A 22,577-nucleotide genomic window follows, 5' to 3' on the forward strand; every position below is an offset into this window, starting at 1 on the left:
CTGGTGTCATTAATTACAACCCTATGTAGGGTTAGTAATACATGAGAAAATCAACGTCAAAAGTCCGCTGTCCCGTGACGACACAGAGTTTATATTTTTTGTTTTTCTTTTCTTTTTCGTATTTAAGCCACATCACTCCAAAAAAATATGTTATGGGTCTGGCTCCCTCTTAACACTATATTTTTTTAACACTTGGGAACCACGTAGGCGCTATAGTAGGCGACGTCAACATTTGTGACGTCACGGCGACTTGTGCGGGAACTTCGGGGTGGCGTCGCCACTCGCACTTTCTTTTTGCGCGTTTTCTCGCAGCAAGCGTGACGTTGTCAGCGTTACGCTTGCTTAACAAACAAGCAATTCACTCCTACGAGAAAAACCTTTCCCCTATGCAATGCCCCTTCAAAAAAAAAAAAGAGAGAGTGATGGGGGGGGGGGGGGGGTCTGCTTCGTCCTGGTGGTGCCGAGCCTGAAGGGAGTGCGTATTGCTGGGCAGCTTTCTTGGTTTATTTTCGGTTTTCTTCTTTTCTTTTCTCTTTCTTCGTCTTTATTTCTCGTTATTTCTGTTGATTCCAATTTTCTTCCTATTTTTTTCTCTCTCGCCTTTTTTATACAATTTTTTTACGTAGTTTGTGTTGTGTTTCCTCAGCCATAGTAACAATGACCACACTTAATAACACCACCAAGGCACACGGAGACTTTGGCGATCGCTCAATATGCTACAGCTGGCTATGCTACGTGTGGTTTTGCCATGTCTTACGCCAAGCGACGATGATAGCATACGATCTCCGCATACGACAACACGGGTCCATAAAGTGCTCCGGACTTTAAAAGAAAGAGAAGGGGGGGAGGCTATGTTGCTCATTGTTAGGGGACGCCCCCTATAAGCGTATCGTCCATTGTTTTCCCGTCTTTTCAGTAGCGTTCCAGCGCGGACAATGGCCCACGCGCGTTGAAAATATACCTCCGCGCCGCTACGGAGAGAGTGTGTGAATGGCATTCCTCGTCGCCAAAATGCCATCGACCTTCGCTATGAGCCACGTGGGCTTTCATTTCATTCAATTGCGATCCGAACAGCTCAACACAAGCGCTGACGAGCGCGCCCGACAGAAGCACGGCGGCCAAAGGTTCTTTTATGTATACGGTCTCGCCGCTCGTAATCCAATTATAAACGCATCACGAGAAAGAGGGATCATGCGTTGCGCATAATTCGCGTAGAGCGGGAAATCTCCCCAGTCAGGCCGCGGATCGCTAACGGCGTAATGGTGCTTTGCTCGCACACTCCTTCATGGACTAAAAATGCAGAGCTCTGCTGAAAACGTTCTTCCAATCAGAGATAGAGAGAGACGAAGGGGTGAAGGGGCGAACGCTGATTTCATTTCTGGCGAATATCACAAACATATATAGGCGTAATTATAAATCCATTCATGTGTATGCTGATGCATTTGCAACGCAGTTCGTCATTGCTTCTTTGTTTTTCAATGACGTACACGCACTCATGCGCCCCCACATTTTATGCAACGTATTCGAAACTATAAATAACATTCGAATAATTTAGTTCGTTATTTCCGATACTCGTTGCAACAGCGGATATAGAAATGCGCTCTCGTAAATCGGCCTGAAGCGAACAAACAAGGGTACATAACACGATAGAAAAATAAGAAAAATGATAAAGGCGCGGAGGTGGGGAATGTGCCGAGATATTTTCTTTCTGTGCAGAGAACAAACGCGTAATTTAGTTTGGTAATGTCAAAATACATGACAGAAAAAGCCGCCCGCACTTTCCCACGAGAGGAACTCAAGCGAATGCGTCGCAGAGTGGTGGGGGTATCGAGTGAGTGTTGCGTAATTGGGTATGCATGGTTTCGGAATGCTTAATTGTTATTTCGTCTTTATTATTTTCACTTTTATTTAATCAGGGAGAAGAGTCGCCTTCAGCGAGTGGTGGGACGCTGACGTTGGGTTGTGCCCCACTACTGGTTGAAGGTGCTTTCGCTTCCATCGCATTTACTCGAGTCATGCAAAGCGTCAAGTCAAGCGAAATTCAAGTAAAGACACCCTTGACTGAATTCCGAACGCGCGCTCCACCACTTATACACCCACCGCCCACGTACGGGGCAGAAGTGCGCTCCGCCACTGCGCATGCCCATCTTGCTGAACGTTCGGTGGTGTCTCATCCTTTAATGGCTCCTAAAAAGAGAGAGAGTTTTGCGGGTGTCTTCCTTTGCCGGCACGAAACGCGAGAATGCGCAGCGGACGGCGCCGCCTACGCGGAAGCGCGACATCGTGCGACTGAAAAGTCCTCCACGTTTAAGAAAAGTGGGGAGACGTGCTTCGAGATTCTGTTTGTGCGCGGCGATCAAACGTGTCATTTATTTCCTAACTTTCGGCCTTCTCTAAAGGTGGCGCGCAAGTTTAGAATGCAGTAAGGAAGAGTTTCGTTAAGCAGGCCTTTCGGCGCCAGCGTAGGAATGCGACTGCCAAGTTGTTCACCGACAGGAAAGACAACCGAAAGCCAATTTGAAGCAGGTAAAACAAACGGCGTGAGCGACACTTTCAGCTTGAAAGCGTTTGAACACTTAAAGCAACAACAACAACAAAAAAGAAGCGATACTTAGAAATCGGACGAGAAAGATGCCTCACACTCCTATTCGCGGTGGTACAACTATCCAAACGCCTACTCGTCTCAGCATTTCTGCGTACAAAATGAACTTTTTTTTTTCATGTCTGGCGAGTTGACAAACTTCCAACTGGAATGCCGGTAAAAAAAGCTGCGAGCAGTCGAATTCCGAGCGTGCGGACGAAGTCGTCGTAAGACGGCGACGCACGCGAGTCGGCGAGGAGTACAAAGAAGGCCTGAGAAAGCAACGAAGACGCCAGCGCTGAAAAATGAGCGCTCATACCACGCTAGCTTGCCGCCCCCCCGAGCAATCGCGAAAGGCTTTGTTTCTGCTATAACCGTCCACGAAGAGAATAGCGCAGACGAAAAACAGAACATCATGTGAACAACATGCGATTTTTGACACGCCTGTCGTGTGAATGGATGACGTTTGCGACAGGGCGAGGGCGTTGTCAGCGCGTTGCGTGCGCAGACGACGTGACAGACAACTGCGTCGGCCACGACAACAAAACACCACCGCGGAGACAACCCGGGTGTGTAGCGGAGTAATTTGTACGTAGATTGTTTCCACGCGATATTGAAAAGGCAGCGTATACGTCGTCCGAACATGCATAATTCAGTGAAAAAACAAAAATCTCAAATAACCGACTTGGAGGTGATTGCGCTAGCACTACCGTTGACTGCCTCTGATTGCAATAATAGCACACATTTCAACACTTTAGCCAAACGGAGCCAACACAAGAGAGTACTACCTTCTGGTATTACCCAACAGTTAGCCAACATTACTCAGTGTTGGCATATGCAAATGAACACGGAGGGAGTTTCACACACAAGACTATGAAACAAATATAAAACGTTTTTTTTTCGCCCTCATTCACACCGTTCTGACTCGACACCCGATGCGACTTACGATGCGAGTCCTGGTGCAGGTATCACGTTGACACACACACACACACACACACACACACACACACACACACACACACACACACACACACACACACACACACACACACACACACACACACACACACACACACACACACACACACACACACACACACACACACACACACACACACACACACACACACACACACACACACACACACACACACACACACACACGGAAAGAGAGAAACAAGTTGTAATGCGTTGGTTGTTAATGAGATAGATAGATAGATAGATAGATAGATAGATAGATAGATAGATAGATAGATAGATAGATAGATAGATAAATAGATAGATAGAAAGAAAAGAAAAGCAGAAAACTGCCCCCTTTCGATTTTTCCTGTTTATATATAGCTAGAGCTCACGTTTTCAAGCGATAGAGAAGCAGAAACGAAGGACGAACATTAGTGAACACGAGAGAAGCCACCTTCAGTATACGGACTTCCGCACACGATGGATATCGAGCGCACTCTCACGCTATGGTGACGAATTATACACACGTACCCAACTCTACATATGCTGAGAGAGGGCACAGACGTCAATCAACAAGACATCGGTACACTCAGTACGAGCTTCGGAGAAGTGCAGTCGTGGGACGGTCGATTCAATCGAGTCATCGACCAAGGATATAGAACCGATTTCGCGCGGAAGAGCTACGCACTGCAGGCTCGGTCACATATGCTCCGCATTTTGTCATTTATAATGACATCTGTTTTTAGTTCACGATCCAGAACCTATTCGTGCGCGAAAATGATGCCCTTTGGATTGCGTATGATGTACAGAGGAGCCGGAACGCAGTAATGGATGAACACACAGCATTTATTCTGACCTCTCCAGGAGCTCGACTAATTGTACCCTACCTAGAGAATTTTCGCAGTGAGTAAGTGAGTGAGTGAAGAGGTCGAGCGAATGAAGTGAGTGAGTAGACAAGCAGAAGGGGAGAGTGGACGGTGCAAGTGAATGGAGTGAATGAAAGGTGTGAGCGGTGCGGTGTCATGGGAGTGGTGTGAGCAAGCGGAGCGAGTGAATGAGAGAGTGACTGGAGCGAGCGAGCGAGTGAGTGAGTTAGCTAGCGGGGTGATTGAGCAAATGAACAGAGTGGGTGAATGAAGTGAGTGAGTAGGCGAGCACGTGAGTGAGCGGACGGCGTAAGTGAATTAAAGGTGTGAGCGGAGCGGTGTCAGGGGAGTGGTGTGAGCAAGCGTAGTGAGTGGAGCGTAGTGAGTGGAGCGTAGTAAGCGAGTGACTGGAGTGGGCGAGCTAAGCGGTGCGAGTAGATAGACTGAATGATTGTAGCGAGATGAAACTAAAGCCGGTTCTATTTTGTATATGTAACCATATAGAGTACCAGGTACCACTCCTCATTAGACAAAAACGAGCGAGTACACGGCATCGATGAGATTAGGAACTGGTACTTTCCGAATGGAAGGCGGACGCGGTACCAAGCTCCCACCATATTACGGCGCTATACTGGAACGATGCGCAGAACCGAACCCGCAGCTCAACGGCAGAGACGACGAAACACGCGAAGATGACACGGGGCGGTCGATGCCAAGCAAACGCATCGATAAGGACCGCCGCGATCGTGTCCCTCCTTGCCGCCTTTTTTCCCTCTCCCTTTTCATAATCGACATTTCGTGCGTTTCGCAAACGCACACCAACCACTCCTCTTCGTGCAGAAGCCGCGTTGGCCCTATTCAACCTTTCCATTTTTGTAGACCTACAGCCGGAAGCAATCGACAGTGCACACACACACGTAGTCGCGCGCGCCCACGGCGAGCTCACCCAAGCCGGCGCGGTCCGGTTAGAAAGGGCTCGTCCTTATCGACCCACGCCCAACCTGCCGAATTTTTCGTCTCCGGAGGCCAGTTTGCAGTAAATTTGCCACGTCCGATTCACCCCCGACGAGCAACCATTCGTGGGAGACAGAAAGCGTACTTCGCCGTCGGCTCCGACAGACCGCTTGGCTGTCGATACAGTATGGAACAACGGAATATGCCTCGTAGCTTTCGGTTGCGCATTACGCACCGGGCTGTATCTTAGCGCGAACCCTCCTCCGTGCAATTTGAGAACGGTTAAGAGTTAGAACCGCCGCCGGCGAAACCATGGGCTATAGCGTGTTTACTCGCGTTGCAGCACCGCTCAACATTGACCGACGGTGAGCGATGTTCGCTATGTTTAGGCTAGAACCGGCTGATGAATTGGAAAATATCGGCTAAATGTTGGAACCGCAAGGTACTTCAGCTGCTCGGAGTCCCATTCACTTGGCACGAACGTCGCGTGCGACGCCACACTAGTAGTATAACGTAAGGCTGTAGGGCTATTGTAAGCCATAGCTTGTCTTGTGTTCTTTAATGCACTAGAAATCACCTGTTTGGGCTATAGCTACTAAGCGAATTAGTAAAACTTGTTGCTGGACTAGTTAATACATACTAACTGAAATAAAAAATGGACGCGTACCATCGAGGAAGTCGGCCACCACACCAGGCTGAGGTCCACACCGGAACACAACACACTGTTCTGGTGTCCCCACCAGGGCACACCAGTACCGTCTGGCGATGGCACCCAAACCATCGGAATACACCAAACCCGCGCTGGTGGGCTGTTCAAACGAGTGGCACAGTGAAAATTGAATAGAACACAAGGTTGTGCCAGGAGCTGCCTGCGTATGATTTTTTTTTTTTTTTTGCTGGTGTCGCCGGTTACCTTTCGTCACTGGACAGAGGCGGTAACCGAGCCACTACGCGGTTATCACTATTCTGACAAGCCTGACTACCGCAAGAACCGAAGTCGACAGCCACGTGAAGCGCTACCAATGACGTAGTCACTGTTTTTGATCATTTCACGCGTGACTCCGAGCTGCTGAAGTTGCAAGTAGACTTCTTAACAGTAACGATGCCATCATTCATTATCGATCGCGAATTGTACGAATTTCGTGCCGGATGTCGAATATTTGACGATCTTTCAAATGCCTGTCATGTATTAATCGCTACATTATCGACATCACAAGAGTGGGAGAGTGGTTTACTACTAAGCATGGAGATCAAGAGAAAACACTCACACGGTCCCTAATGAATTTGTCTAAGACGACTCAAAGGCAAAAGTAAGCTCCTTTTTTTCTTGACCGATCCTCCCCCGCCCCCTCCGAAAGCCTTCAACACCTAATGTAGTCAAGCACTCTGTCCCTCTACGAAGGAAGCACATTCGACCATTACAGCATGAAGTGCACGTTACGCGAAGGCACGCTGACGTCCTTGCGACGCCACATGTTTTGGCGATCTAGGAAGACATTGCGTGAAAATTTCTTTGCATCACTCGTGCTGACGCCGATGACGACGGTCGACGCTGACGGTCAATTTTCACAATGAAAGACTCATTTAAGGTTTACACCTATAAGAATGTGTCTATGGTAATATGTCTCGGAATCCATGTGCAGTCGCCTTTTTTTCCTGAATAAACACCAGCGAGTTCTAAATCTCCACCCCTCCTTCTTGGGAGTCTGCACTGCTCAGCTTAGCAGCAGCTGGTCCAGCGGGCTCGCAGGGTCGCGCAAGGCAATGGAGCCCTAGACTGAGGGCCCCACCCAAGGAAGGCTCAGTGTGCATTTGTTATAAATAAAAGTTTATTCTCTCTCTCTCTCTCTCTCTAAATCATGTGAATGAAGCCATGTCAAAATCTGTGTTTAAGCTTGCCGTTAAATCTAATTTCTTGTCCTGTGTGCCTTCGTAGTATGAGCAGGGCCTCAAGCGTTATGTGGTGTACGACAATTGTGATAAGAAAACGGTACATTTGTTTAAACTATTTTATGTTTGTCATTAACTGTTCCTGACAGCATTGTGTCATGTTTTTTTTCCCTCTTACTGCTTTGGCTTTCTGTTGAATAGTAGATATATATGTTCGGAACCCTGTTGAACAGTGCTTGGGTGGTAGGGCCATTTTCAGGCAGTTAATCTACCTTTAGCCGTATCATTCTTTGACATGCAACATTTGAGATGAACATGTTGGACATAAACATTATTATTATTATTATTATTATTATTATTATTATTATTATTATTATTATTATTATTATTATTATTATTATTATACCGAAAACAACCTGACCTAGTACATGATTATTTGTTTTTGCTTAAACCGACCGTCGGCTGAGCGGCCACATCCATCAGCAGGTCTTCTTTATTAATGCAGGGGGCACTTTTATCCTGCCAGTCGCCCGATGTTGATATTTAATGACTGGCGTAAGCAGCGGTCGAGCCTTACCTGCTAATTCAGGCAGTAGCGGACGGAACTTAATTAAGGCAGCTTTACGCACGGTGCAAGGATTATCGCCCCACAAAGCTTTTTTTTTTTTCCGGGGTGTTTGGACACCTATAGACCTGAGGGTGATGGATTCCGCTATGCGAGGCCAAATGAGGTCGGAATTTCGAATGCATTAGTCAGCCATGCAGACACAGAGAACTTTGCAAGCTTAAGACTTTTAGAGATTTCTGCACCATTATTACAATTACAAACTTGCTGCCAAGAGCGCACTCCCTATCCATGCAGACTCGTTCATGAAGCTTATACCATAGTGTTCCGTATCTCTTGCGTCAGATGCTTTTTGCTGGTCACCTTTAGCGCGCTGCTACATTATGTCGAATCGAAGCATTCATACACACTTGATAGACGGTTACTAAATTTCCATAACATTTTCTCTTACAGAGGTATACACTGCTTAGCGTGTTAACAGTGAGTGAGCGAGTAGTACATTACTACTCGAGTGTGACGGGTTGAAAACGTTACCACTTCTTTCAGCGGCGGTGTTTCATGCTGTGTTGCGAGTGTTATGAAGCATTTCGCCAGTCTGGTTTTTTTTCTTTATTTTGTAGGAATAACCGTTTTATATTACATCACGACAACATACGTACAAAATATAAAATAAGGTATAAAAAGCTACGTCCATAGTCACAAACGCTTTTCAGTGCTCAGCTTACCTGTATCAACGGATGCCACCACAAAGTAGGACAGGTTCTTTCAAGCTGTACTAATATATATATATATATATATATATATATATATATATATATATATATATATATATATATATATATATATATATATATAAAGGCTACGCTCATCGGCTCATCGAATTGGTCCAGCGTTCTACTGAGGCACTCACAGCACAATATTTTTCCACACCACCAAGCTCGTTACTTAACAAAGATTGCTTGATTCGTTTCATAAGTTATAAATGCAGCACAATATCTCTTCAATGCAACAGTTTTAGCGCCAGTTCACAAACATTTGAATATGTAATCCATTCTATTTGCCGACCCAATAAACTCATAAGCTGAGTAATTAACAAATGTTGATTAACTAAAGGTTTAAAAATTAGGTCTAACGATAAATGTGCAATAGGAAAGTTGTAACGCTTGTTGAACGTCTGATTATTTCATCCGAACTAAGATACCTAGTTGTCATGCTTATTTTTTTTTTCAGGTTTTTCTTGAGAGAGCCCGAAATTAGGAAGTATGACAGGAGTTAGCTGAAGCGCTCAGTATATATCCTTCCGGTCGTTTTTAGAGTGCGTTTTATGCGAGGCACCAGGTATCTGCTGACGCGTTCATATTTAACACGTGTATACAAGGTACACATTAAGTTCCGTCAGTGAGGCCTCTCAAGAATGCGACTGCTTCGCAGAACGCTTGTTTTCTCCGACACTCTGAATAGAGGACGCAACGTTCACAGCTCGAGACGAAGTAACCGGGCAACCACCACGCCGTTCTACTAAGTCAGAAAATAAATGTGATTTTCGGACGTTAAACCCCACATATCAATCAAATCAGAAAATAAATGTGCCGTTGTATTGGCGCTGGCGCTTTATGAGTCTCGCGAATGTAGAAAAAGAACACCGCATCCTCACGCACGAGGGATCACACGAGAGCAGCAGCAGCGAGCGACCGAGCGAGCGCCTTAATCTCCGAGCCGGTGCTTGGCTGTGTGCTCAGCCGGTGTATAACAGCGCAGTGTAGGGGAAAATGATGGCAAAGTTTTGTGCGGAAAGGTTAGCCTGGCTCCTTGGAAGAGGCTTGTGTAGTGCACTCGTACAAAAAGGAGAGAAAAGGGGGGAAAGGAAAGAAATAACACTACACAGGAACACGATTGATTGATATGTGGGGTTTAACGTCCCGAAGCCACCATATGATTATGAGAGACGCCGTAGTGGAGGGCTCCGGAAATTTAGACCGCCTGGGGTTCTTTAATGTGCACCCAAATCTGCGCACAAGGGCCTACATCATTTCCGCCTCCATCGGAAATGCAGCCGCCACAGCCGGGATTCGAACCCGTGACCTGCTGGTGAGCAGCCGAGTACTTTAGCCACTAGACCACCGCGGCGGTGCACACAGGAACACGCACAGAACAATTGCGACGCTATGCTTTATGTACGTCGCCTTGTGTCCGTATCGCGTGTACGTGAGCGAATCCATCCGTAGGTAGCGCCTACACTGCGTTTGATACATCAATTACAACACCATCAAAGCTAGAAATACTTCTAGCAGTAGAAGCGTATCTGTAGAACATATCTGTAGAAGCGAAAAGGAATCTGTATAGATTCCTGCGTCGCCCCAGTTCTGCGTGGTATTTTTTTAAACTCATGAACATAGGACATTGGATAACGTTTTATTTGTAGATTCTCGGGGCTGCAGAAATGTCATATACCGCCATAAATGATTCCGAACAAATATTTTACACGGCACCGATGACACTAGCAATAGTAAATATGCAGAGTGTGTAAGAAGCGTCCATTATTAAAGAACAAAATAAGCTGCGTTGCGTGCCAGCTAGTAGACCGCAGTACACTGGCGTCTTGCACTCTTCCATATGAAGCCGGTGTACTGGGGCGAAAGACTTGCAAAACGCTCTCCCCACGCGCTGGTGCGTCACCAGAAAATTTTGGAACCACTGTCATCGGTCCCTTTCTTCAGCGGTTGGGCAAACGCTGCTTTTCGGGAGATTTCTGGCCATGGTCGTAGAATCCTGAGGTTAGCTCTGTATACGGGAGTCTCCCGGGCAAATCAGAAGAAACTTTCCGGGTACAGTAGGTAAGTATGATAATAACCAAGAGCGAATATTTATTACCACTTTTGAATTTCATGTATAATTTTTCAGAACCTGTTAACTATTCACTTACGGCGATCCGAAGTGCACCGAGAGATGGCGCCGCGTGCGCACGTCCTCAAATAGCGGTCACCATGCGGGTTCCTAAGTACAACCCCCGTGCAGGTCTAGTGGTTACCGTGCTCGACTGTTGATATGAATGTCGCGGGATGGAACCAAAACTGTGAACACCATATTCCGTTGGAGGTGAGATGCTAGAAGCCCATGTGCTTTTACATTTAGGCGCACGCTGAAGAACACCAAGCGGTAGATATTCACGGAGCCTCCACACTACAGCGTCTCTCAATAATAGGGTTGGTTTGTAGTATAAAGACTCCATAATCATATACTGTACAAGTTTCGAAACGTAAAACGCGGCAGTAAAGAGAAAAAACAACGCACCACGCATTGGACTTTAAAAGAAAAGGAAAGTTGCTAATAATGAAAAGACGCTCCCTGGAGGCTTTCGGGACGCTGAGGCGATTTTTAATTTCTGTGTGTAAAACAGCAGATGTTTAAACCACGCAGTTTTCCGGCAGGAAGAACCACTGCGTACGTGAAAGAATGTAGAACTAAGTTATGGGCACTTGGCGAAAGTGCCACTCGATTTCGAAAAACGATAATCGAATCAAAAGGGATAGTAAAAAAAGTAAGCGACAGAAATAAGGGAGGCCTTCAAAGCTGTCAGCAACACGCCCTCGCTGTATACAGTTCACATGGTCGTTCTATGCAGAAGTCGACATCAAGCTACACAGCGACTTTCTAAAGCTTCCACATTGAAAAGAAACGAACGCTTCTCAATTCAGACGCGTTTCCTTTCCGCTACAGATCAGACGATGGTATTAGATGGTGGACGGATCTAGAAGATCGAAGCCAGGAATTCAACCACAACGCCCTATTTCTCTTTTCGACTATTCGCAATACGAAGAGAAATAAGCGCAGAGGACTTAAAGCGGGTTCACCTTTGGTCAACGTCGTCAGTAACCGGACACACCGCTACAATGATCCTCCCTCTTTCCAACGCCAAGGAAGGCGGCACTATTGTGCAGTGGCGTAACACGTTTCCATATCCCGATGAGCACAGCAGTGGAAATTGCGCCCGTCGCAATTCGTGCGAGTCACGCGACCTGTGCCAAAACGTCACGTATATGACGCCACCGGTAGACCGACACGTCACTGCCCAATCTGGCCACACAGTAATGATGGGAAAACAGCGAGAACCACAAAGCGGCCCGGCATATATATAGGTTACCACCGACGGTAAACGGTGAATAGCTCGCCAATAGTATGACCCTGGATATGTGTGTGAGTCGTTTAACGCGTCCCGCTGCGGAGTCAGGAGGGCTCGTAAAATAAACACCCGGACGCGCGCTTCGGAAATATTTTCTTCGGGATTATTACTATACTTGCGAGTTTCATGCATACTATGTAGATACTGAAATTCCGCCGACAGTGTCCTTATAATTCAGTTTCAGTTTAAGTTGTTTACTAACTTTCGTACAAAACATACATGCTTACATAAGTATAGAGAAGGAGGTCACAGAGCACTTGGCTGAAGGGGGGCCTCCTGTCAGAAAATGTGTTAAGTATGTACAAGTAAAATTCGACTCTGTCAACAACGTGGAATAAGTTAAAGAAATAAACGTAATATAGACTAAATACAGTCAAAGTTTAACAATCATAAGTGCAACAAAAAAAAACGGCTTAGACCATTTGAAAAATTGAAATAACCCGACAAATAAGGACTAAATGAACAAAAAAATGAAAAAAAGCGAGTAAAAGGTGAGTAGCTATGGCCCAATTAGTGGTACATGAATATGAAATGATATCGCAATTATCTGAACTTACTTTCGGACAATAAAGCAGGTTACACCACTAGCACTTCAAAAAACACTGATTTAATTAATACCAAGAAATATCAAGCAAGAAAAATCCAAGTATGTTTGTAGTGTAAGCATGGTATATATGTTCACGATTCATTTTGTTCACACACAACTAAGAAACCCGAGATCATCTTCAGCATCCCTTGCACAGCTCGATCACGCTTGCACCTCTGTGGTCTCTCTAAAAGCCGTAAATGGGCATTTTTAAGGCTATCCCGCTGAATATGAAAACAAGCTCTTGGCAGCAGAGCCGCTTCTGTGGGGGCATACTAAAGAAGTGATAAAAAAAAAAGGCTATCGCGAAACGCTTTCGGTCGCCGCAGTTCATCGCATTAATGCGTCAGACAGAGGGGTGGCATCTTGTTGAGGATCGGCTCACTCAAAGCAGGGCATCCCAGTGCTACGCGTACGAAAAAAAGTGGAAGAATGCTGAAGGCAATGCCAATCACGAGAAACTCTGCTTCAGAAGAGACTCGCAAGATCGGCACTAGGCGGCGCCTGCACGCCCCGTCAATCATAGCGATCGACGCAGCATCTCGATATAACGAAATTCGCTCGAAACGATGGAACGTACCGCCGCCGAGGGCGCAAACCCAGCAAAACGTGAAAATGAACAACAGCCGCGCTGAGGCTGAAATAACGTTCCCCGAGGACGTCGCTATAAACGAGCTCGCCCGGTTGGTCTTGGGCGCGGGAAAGAAAGATTGGCAGACAATGATGCCCGCCGGGCAAGCCCACGCACGCTATATAGATAGACGGACCACGCAAAAGGGATGGCCGAAACCGCGTGAGCTACTAGGTTCCTGTCAGAAACAGCCACGAGTTTGGATGGTCGGCCTATGGGGAGCATTAGCATTACCGCATTAACACTCTTCCCTATACAGAAAGACCAGCCCAGACCGCGGGCTGTTGTGCGCGTTTGTTTGGGCATAATAGGGATCCAGTTTGTCGTGCCTGTTTGGTGGCCCTCGACCATACGCATACGTTCGCGAAGACAGCCTTTCATATAGTAAGTACGCCGCCCCCCGTAGATGTAGGCGCGCGCACATACCGACAAACACACCAGCCACCGTGATGATTTTGCCGATATCTTTCACAGGGGGGCGCTGCAAGACAAGGTGTACGGAGAAAAAGAAGGGAGCAGTGCTAATGAAAGAGACAAAATAAAGTACTTCGAGTGAGCCATATCTCATAACGTCCCCCAACCCCCTTCCTCCAGCCGAGTGTTCCCCCAATATACCGAAGGGGGAATAAAACGGGAAAATTCGAGGGAGGCGCCATCAACCGACGCTGCAGAATAGACAGATATAAAACATCACGTGATGGAACGGACGCGCGACGCGAGGTGAGGCGAAGGGGGTCGGCAGTACAGCGGTCGTCAAAGCACGCCAACGGTGCAGCACACGGGTGCGTGCGTGCTCTTGCCGTCTGTCCACGTGTCCCGAGCTTACGACAGAGTTCGGTGCAGTGCGCCGAAAAGCTGCGTAGCTGACAGTTAGAAATGAGGAGCAATATTATCAACACATTAATCAGCTCCCCGCGAGCATTTATCGCAATGTCTAACCGAAATACACGAACCCGTACACGAACAAAAACGTTAACGAATTGGAGAACGTTCAGAGGAGGGCTGTTCGTTTTATTTATAATAAATATAAAAGAAGTGATTCTCCGTCAGGTATCATGACACTCAATAAAATCCAACCACTACACATTAGACGCCAAATTGCCCGCTTAGCTTTTATGGAATCCCTAATTAAGTGTAAGACTGGATTATCACCCACTCCATTCATTAGTCCGGCCACCACGAGGAAAACACGACACACACATAGCCACAGTTTATCCCCATTCTTTGCCCGAACAAATACCTTTAAGTTTTCATATTTTCCACGCACGGTAAATGACTGGAATAAATTGCCAGAAAGAATTTTTAGTAAAAATTTTATGACAGCCCTACACGATCATTTTAGAAACTTTTAATTACTGACGATCGGGTTTTTAGCAATGTTTCTTGAAGTTGTGCGTGATTTTCTAGTTTTATTTGGATTGGAAACCCTGCTATGTTTGTGCGAAAAGTCGGTTTCACCGTGGCTTGTTTATTTTGTAGTTCTAAGCGAATTCTGCGTTTTGTTGCTTCATTGTTTTTTTTTTTGCATTGCATTGTATGTGCGTGAACATTCTTTTTTTCTGCCCGTCCTGCTTGGACCATTAAATTGGTCTGCAGTATTGTATAAATAAATAAAATAAATAAAAAAATCAGAGTTGACAGGAGTAACACTCAGGGTGCACAACGCGCGCCCAAGTACACACGCATCCTGTGTCTACATCGTGTCCCAACACACGTGGCATGACTACTATAGAACAGTAGGACGTAAACAAGTACACTGGCCGCACAGTAGGGACATGTGTAGTTCGTACCCAAGGAACGAAGGTACGATGTACATGTGTCCATAAGTACGAGCGGAGTGTGTTTAGTACATAGTTTGTCGCCACTTAAAGACAAATACAGTGAAAAAAAAAACACGAACGAATTCACAGTCCACGCGTTTCATTAGCAGTCGTCCGATAAAAGGGAACTAGGCCAAGAGTTCTCAGGCTAATATGCATAGTTGAACCCGCGATACAGACTTGCTTCTCGCGGGCACGGGCACGCGCAGTTGCACAGAGTTATTGGAATTATATATTGGATGGGCGGCAAAATAGCTGACGGCCTCGGCCGGCGCGGTGGTGCACGTAACTAAACACGCGAAGCTCGAAACAGACGACAGTGAGAGCAGACAGACGACAGGCGAAAAAAAAAAAAAAGCAGACGACAAAAGCCTGCTGCGGCAAGGGATCATACCGATCAAGGCAGCGATGACAGCTCCGCCATCTTTTTTTTCTATTTTTTCCCCATTTTTCGATGTTCCATAGGCTGCTTTTCCTCTTTCCCGTCACGCTCGCCTGCATTCGTTTTTTTATTTATCTATTTTGTTATTTGCACGTTCCCAGATTGCATTCTCGATGCTTTTGTGGTCACCCTTTTCACACGCCCTTTCTACCCGGCACAATTTTTGCTCCGCAAGAGGGAGCCACCGGTTCCTCTTATTCGCCTTTTACATCTCGTCGCGGCCGATACTATCCGAAACGTAGTGCATCCCGAATTTCCTCTTTTCCGGTAATCATCCCCTCCAAACGCTTCCTTTCGGTTCCCAATATCCTCCGAGCTAAAATTCCTGCCCTGTGCTTGAATGAAGAAACCATTAAGAAACATACCGCACGACTTGAAATATTATACGCTATAATACATACATACATACATACATACATACATACATACATACATACATACATACATACATGCGCGCATACACATACATACATACATACATACATACATACATACATACATACATACATACATGCGCGCATACACATACATACATACATACATACATACATACATACATACATACATACATACATACATACATACATACATACATACATACATACATACATACATACATACATACATACATACATACATACATACATACAAATAGATAGATTGATAACCTCACACGACTCGCTCATTGACAAGTTTCGCGCCATGTGATCAATCTTCGAATTCCTTCAACGAAGTACACGAGCAAGATTTTTTTCTTTCGTTTTTAATACCTGGCATTACCCGCTTATCCACAACACCCAAATCGCAGTGCTTGCCTCCGTTCCGTTCCCAATTTTCCACTTCCGTGAAGATACCATACCCCCCCCCCCTTTTTTTTTTATCCCACCGCCCTTCCTTTAGCTCATCGCCCGGAAAAGTTTGCATAACAGACATAAAAAGGAAAACAACACAAAAAATACTGAGAAAAGAAAGAACAGGGCGGTTCTTGACTTAAGTTGCTTTGTATACCACTGTTCGTCGGTGGCTCGATAAGTTTTTCTTCTATTTCATCCTTCCTTCCTTCCCGTTATTTTTCAGGATTCAAGCTCGCACTCCAAATTTCCTGCCCATCAAAATCGTCTCTCGATCTGGCAACCGTGTCCTGTGTTTGCATCAGGTTTCTCCTTGCATCTCAGAAATACCAGCCTGGCTTTCTTATTGGCTCGCCCAGTGAACTTTCCCGGTTTTCTTTTTTTTTTCTTTTCCCCAGACGTCCCAAGTTTTCGTTGCGTGAAAAAAGCCCTTCTATCGTTTCTGCATCAGGTGACGACATTACGTACTACTCTCTCGAGGTCCACGAGTGACCGTGCCTATTAGCTTAGACACGAAAACAAAACAAAGAAAAAAAAAACAATGCATTTGCGGAAGAAGTACACTTCGGTTTCTTCTTTGCACGCTGCATATTCTAAAAATTCTCTATTCAATCGACTCGCAATTGACGAATTTCACATGTCCAATTGAAAGAAACCTTGCGATGCGGCGCCTCCAAGAGCTTCGTAGTAGTATTGTAAGGCAAAAGCTATTGGGTGCCTCATCCAGCGCGAAAGTTTAGCGTCGGAGTCCCGCAGCGACAACACGAACGGTGAGAAAAATGGTCATTACTTGCTCACGTCCCCATAGAAGGTCATCGTAACGTCACATATAACGGAAACTTCTGACGTCGTCATGACACTATTGGAGTGTAATGAAGTCCCTATGAGGAGACAACTTATGCCGTCAAATGATGATTTCATCACATGACACCGTTACGAGCTTGCTAGAGGTGGGCCAATCACGGAGGCCATGCAAGACCACGTTAGGAGGAGAAAGCTCTGGAGGGGCAACCCAGGAGGATCACTATATCGACTCAGAATAAAAAACAAAGAAAGAAAATGGCCTTTCTCCCTCGAGCGGTCTTAGGCGGATGAATAAGGGACCCTGTGCGTTCTTTTTTTTTTTTTTCGTCGCCCAGATAATTTTCGTGAATCTGTCATTAAGGTTCCTTTATACGAGCGATGGGTGCACTCTGTTTACATTGGCAACGTTATTATAGTCTTGGTCCAGTCTTTTAACATAAATACGTATTACTCTTATTTTTAAACTACTACAGTGTTATGCTTTTCGCTTGACCATATGTTTGCTTAAAAATAAAAACCGAGCAAACTAAAAAAGACGGACTTCGTCTCTTCTAGTTTGCTCTGCTTTTACCTTTTAGAATGTTTGACAGACTAGCACTATGAAAAAGTCATGGGATATGTTTGTTCAAGCGAGAAAATGAAAAACACCAACAATGAGCTAACTGAAACGAAATTCTAACATACTGTGCTTCGCTGCAACTGTTTTTTTGTTTTGTTTCACGTTATGCGCGCAGCGCAATATGCCCCAAAGTTCGGCAAACATTGCCTTCATTGTTTTTGTTTTAGTTATGACCTCCTCGCCCTCCTAAGCAGGACTCGAGTAATTAACAGTACACCACCGAGATATAATTAAGTTAAGCAAAGACGCAGTACAGGCTCGTCTCGGGGACGTAGTTAAGAAAAAAAAGTTTCACGTCCAAGCTGACAACTGACTAATACGTATTTCGACCGACATTGCGAAACTACGCAGCCAAATTACAAATTGAACTTGAAAAGCGAGCGAACGGCCCTACACTTTTCGAGTGAAGTCAGAAATAAATCCGACATATAGCGCATTTAGGACGGTACAGAGCAGTAAACGAATAATAAAAACACAGCACTAACTATTAACAATGCAGCTCATTCTGAGAGTCAACCCTAAATTTATCGCCACGTATGGTAGCAAGTGTTCTGGTAAACTATCTGTATCATTATCAGCGAAAGAACTAGAATATTTGCGTATTCCATGATTTGCTTTAGATACACGATTTCTGGTTTGAGCCCGTGGCTAATTACGCGACGTATAAGGGTATATATGTGCTGTTAGTTATCGGAATAAACTGCATTGTTGAAAGTTGGCGCTGTGCTTGTATTATGCGTCTTCTGCTCTGTCCCATTCTGGACAGTGCTATACAACGGATGCTATGAATAACCAACCAACCCGCCGTGCAACTTTGGCAGAAATTTAAGCAGATCGACAGTGAGGGCTCTTTAGAACACGCGAGCTCAACATTAAAGCGAATCACGCGGTCTGGAAATTACAATCAATTGTCAAAGTCGGCGCAAAGTGGTTCCCTTTTTTCGACAAATGGTGCCATAAACCGCAAATAGCTGCGCCATTTACCAAAATCCACGGCCGTTGGCTGATTTAAGCATCGCGGGCTGCATAGATAGCGAGGCAGCCGCGGGTTACCGCCTCGAGCTCTCGCGATCGCAATGAATATACGCCACCCTTTCTAAAAAACGGGGGGGGGGGGGGGGGTGTTCGAGGTCATGATGAACTATAGACAAAACTTCGTTCTCCATGTCATGCCTCTATGCTTAAGCTTCCAGCGTGCGCGTAGGTACCAGAAAAAAAAGAGAAAGCAATTACAGCGTGCGCCGAACATTTGCAATTTTGCTAGTACATGAATTCTCAAAAAGTTTGCGTAGTGTCACTTGCAAAGCATGATACGCTATTAGGCTATTTCATTAGAGTTCACAAAAAGTGTCACAGAGCCCCTTTTAAAGCGCGGACGGTCAGTTCAACATAAAATATCTGAGCCGAGCCTGATTAATTGATTATGTGGGGTTGAACGTCCTAAAGCCACCACATGGTAATGAGAGACGCCGTAGTCGAGGGCTCCGAAAGTTTCGACCACCTGGGGTTCTTTAACGTGCACCCAAACCTCAGCACACGAGCCTACAACATTTCTGCCTCCATCGGAAATGCAGCCGCCGTAGCCGGGATTCGATCTCGCGACCTGCGGGTCAGCAGCCGAGTACCCTAGACTACCACGGCGTGGCGAGGCGGGCCTGACCATTGACTCACATCTACCAGTAGGACTCGAACGTGGATCGGCACTTTCTTTGTTTCATTTTCTCGGTTAATTTAGCGTTTCGTAGTGCCGCCCAAGCAGATCTCAAAGGTCACGTGGGAAGAGATGCGTGGTTGAGATCCGCTCCGCCAGGTACCGCCACTGTCGTCCACAGCACACACACACACACACAAAAAAAAACCGCCTGCTCTTTCAATGGAGGAAATCAATGAATTTCAATTATCGTGATAGATAAGTAGCCCTCACCATAAGTAAACTTATGCTCCAATGTCATATAACTCCTCATTTGAACGCGAAAAATCTTACGTTGTATTGTTTAGGACTTTTCTGAATACTTGGAAAACCAAATAAGTAAGGGCTCCTCTCGGAGCGCGTGGAAGAGAAACAAAGAGTGCCACTAAGAAAACACCAATACTCCCTTCTCCAAATCGCTTGAATCGCTTTTTTTTTTTAGGGGCGAAGCTCTTAGAGCCGTGGGTCTGTCCCTCCTAGCTCGTACGTGACCGCCTAGTTCGATTACTTGCTCAGCAGGTGCGTGCGAACGGCAGACAGACAGAAAGATAGATAGACAAACGGTTTACCAATAAATCCCTCCAAAGTTTCGCCCCACTCATCATTCACTCTGCGGTATGTGGTGATTTTTTTTTCGTTTTTTTTAGACCGACGAATGCTATTTTTATGCCGACAAATCTAAGCAAACACGTTGAAATAACAGCACATATATACAAGCCTTATGTGTTTACTGACGAAGTTCCTTGGTAATTGCATGATTTTAGGGGGGCTACGCCAAACTGCCCAATCTTGCTTCTCAAGGACATTTTATATGCGGGCTTTCCATAAATCGCCCTCCCCGGTCTAATTCCCGGTTCTATAACCCCTTCGAGTGCCCACGCATACATAGCTTACTTTGTGCGATCTGCTGGTTGATCATCCCGGAATGCAGCATCGAGCCCTTTCTTGTCTCACAAGAAAGGAATATAGAAACAGAAACCTGCTGCATTCTTTTGCTTTGTTTAGTTAGTTTCAATAAGTAAATATGCCGCTTGTATGATTTATTGTATTTCCAAAACTGTTTTATTGCTGCTGATCTAATTAGGCGCCTCCTAGAATTTCTTTTAGACTTAAAAAAAAAAACAGACGGCAGCCAAGCGTACTCGTTTTGTCGTCTGCTTATTGTGCTCGTCTGCTTCACCTCTGGGTCTCTCATAGCGTCAGCTTCTGTTTTGCCCCTTTATGTCGTCTGTTTCGACCACCATTACTCTATTTGCCGAAAAAAAAATTAAGAGAACTAGAGACACGTACGAGCAAAAAGAAATCGCCGAAGAACAAACCACCGATTTCGATCCGATCAAACACAGCGCGGTGATAGCATCGGCGGAAAGAGCCGTCACGTGACGCCGGAGTGCCGGCCAATGAGAGACTCGGTTCCGGCTCTGCGCACCGACCAATGACGAACGAAGCAGACGAATTCGGAAACAGACAAGAAAGAAGCGCGAGAATACCCGATGATAAAAGAATTTTTGGAAGAAGACAGGGGAGAATATCAATAAGGTAAAGCCGAGCGCCAGCCATGAACTACTTCCAGCACTGATGAACCGTAGCGCACCTGCGAGCGCTCGACAAGAAAAGAAAGCGAGACCCTCGATGGGCCAAGCAAGCTAGCGCGGCACCAGTGATAAAGGTGTGCTCATGAAACGGCTTTGAGTCAATGTTTTATGGTTCGTTCTAAATAATTTTGTAATTACTCTCGCGTTTGACGCATGCCGTGTTGAATCGAATAAAATTTCAACATACAAAGACCACTGCCAAAAAGCCATCAAGGTATGACGTGGCCCACGGCCCCATTCAGCATGCAAAAATAAATCAACACATATAAACGTTAGCACGGAAGTTTTATTTCGGGGTCCACCACACTTCAACGACACCATTTACTTGAAGGAAGTTACGTCAGTGAAAACAGTACAAATTTGTGTTGTCATTTTGATAGCTCAACGTAGGATCTGTAAAACCACTATTTTGAGGGCAACTTTTTTTTACAATAATGCATTAGAGTGTTTCAACATCGACGGTGAAGTAGTTCTGTACTCACCATACAGGACTACTGCACCGGCCGAGGCGTAGCTTTTTTTTTTTTTAATCTGCAAGACCTGTATTAGCTACTTTTGTCGTCTCATCAAGCTACTGAACACATTAAGGAACTCGCGCGGCCAAGAATTCATTAAAGATACGTGTGCTGACCACGACGGTACGGGGTTTGCGCACTTACCGTGAGCACTATACAAAATTTCTCACCTTGTTCGGGTGGAACGGGGCAAACCAGTCCCTGCGCATCAGACGCCGGGCCATGGCCACTACTTCGCATCAAACGTGGCAGCAACGGTTGACAGTCACGCAGTGATGACCGGTAATCGGCATTGGCGACAACGCAGGGTTGTTAGGTTTCAACATGCAGAATCTTGGAAGAAACACGCGACTGGTATGTTCATCCAGGTTGCAACACACACGCAAGCGCGATACTGCTGATACACACCCGGCTGTAACGCAGTCAACCCATCAGGGCAAGCGAGTTGGTGGCCACCTACAGCAGAAAACGTGCACTTTTGTTTTTTCGGCGTTCTTCCTTCAAACTCGAAGTGACCGACGTTCCGATGTCGTCAACGTCTTCCTTCCAAAGGAGTGTGCAAATGCAAACACGCAGTCGTGTGGAGGAGAGTTCTGCAACTCGCCAGATAACGTCAATGATCGTTTGTCTGGTGAATCAGCGGAAACGCGGGGCCAGAGGATTCCACCAGTAGTCAGGAGACCCATCAAGTCGTTTGAGTGAACCAAGTTCCGTCTCCAACAGTTCCGCACAGCAAAGGCTACAGGGGATGGCGCGCAGCGGTACAAGTTGTCGGAGTTCCCAATCACTCAGGCGAGACACCTAATCACTGCTTGCTGCTTTAGCGATTTCAGTTTACTCGGGAAGAAACCTTGAATAGGTGACAACGAGGTAACCAAGAGAACCTCTCAACTCGGGCAACCTGGACAACCCTAGATCGACCTGAGGGCCAAAACTTGCTTCGCAAAAGGGCGCAAGAGCAGCAAGGACCATATCTTGAAGTAGACAGGAATGTCATCAGGCTCAGGTGTGACTTGGTCAAAACGATA

General features: G+C 45.9%; 1 protein-coding gene across 1 annotated transcript in view; it reads right to left on the bottom strand.

Moving 5' to 3' along the window:
* LOC142793055 (uncharacterized) overlaps window positions 1-22,577 on the bottom strand; it is a 186,289-nt gene that overhangs the window by 11,069 nt on the left and 152,643 nt on the right. Inside the window, exon 7 of the mRNA XM_075885730.1 lies at window positions 6,029-6,170. Within this exon, the coding sequence (XP_075741845.1) occupies window positions 6,029-6,170 (142 nt within the window). The remainder of the gene's footprint in view (window positions 1-6,028; window positions 6,171-22,577) is intronic.

This window comes from Rhipicephalus microplus, unplaced genomic scaffold (assembly GCF_043290135.1).
Source record: "Rhipicephalus microplus isolate Deutch F79 unplaced genomic scaffold, USDA_Rmic scaffold_272, whole genome shotgun sequence".
Lineage (NCBI taxonomy): Eukaryota > Metazoa > Arthropoda > Arachnida > Ixodida > Ixodidae > Rhipicephalus > Rhipicephalus microplus.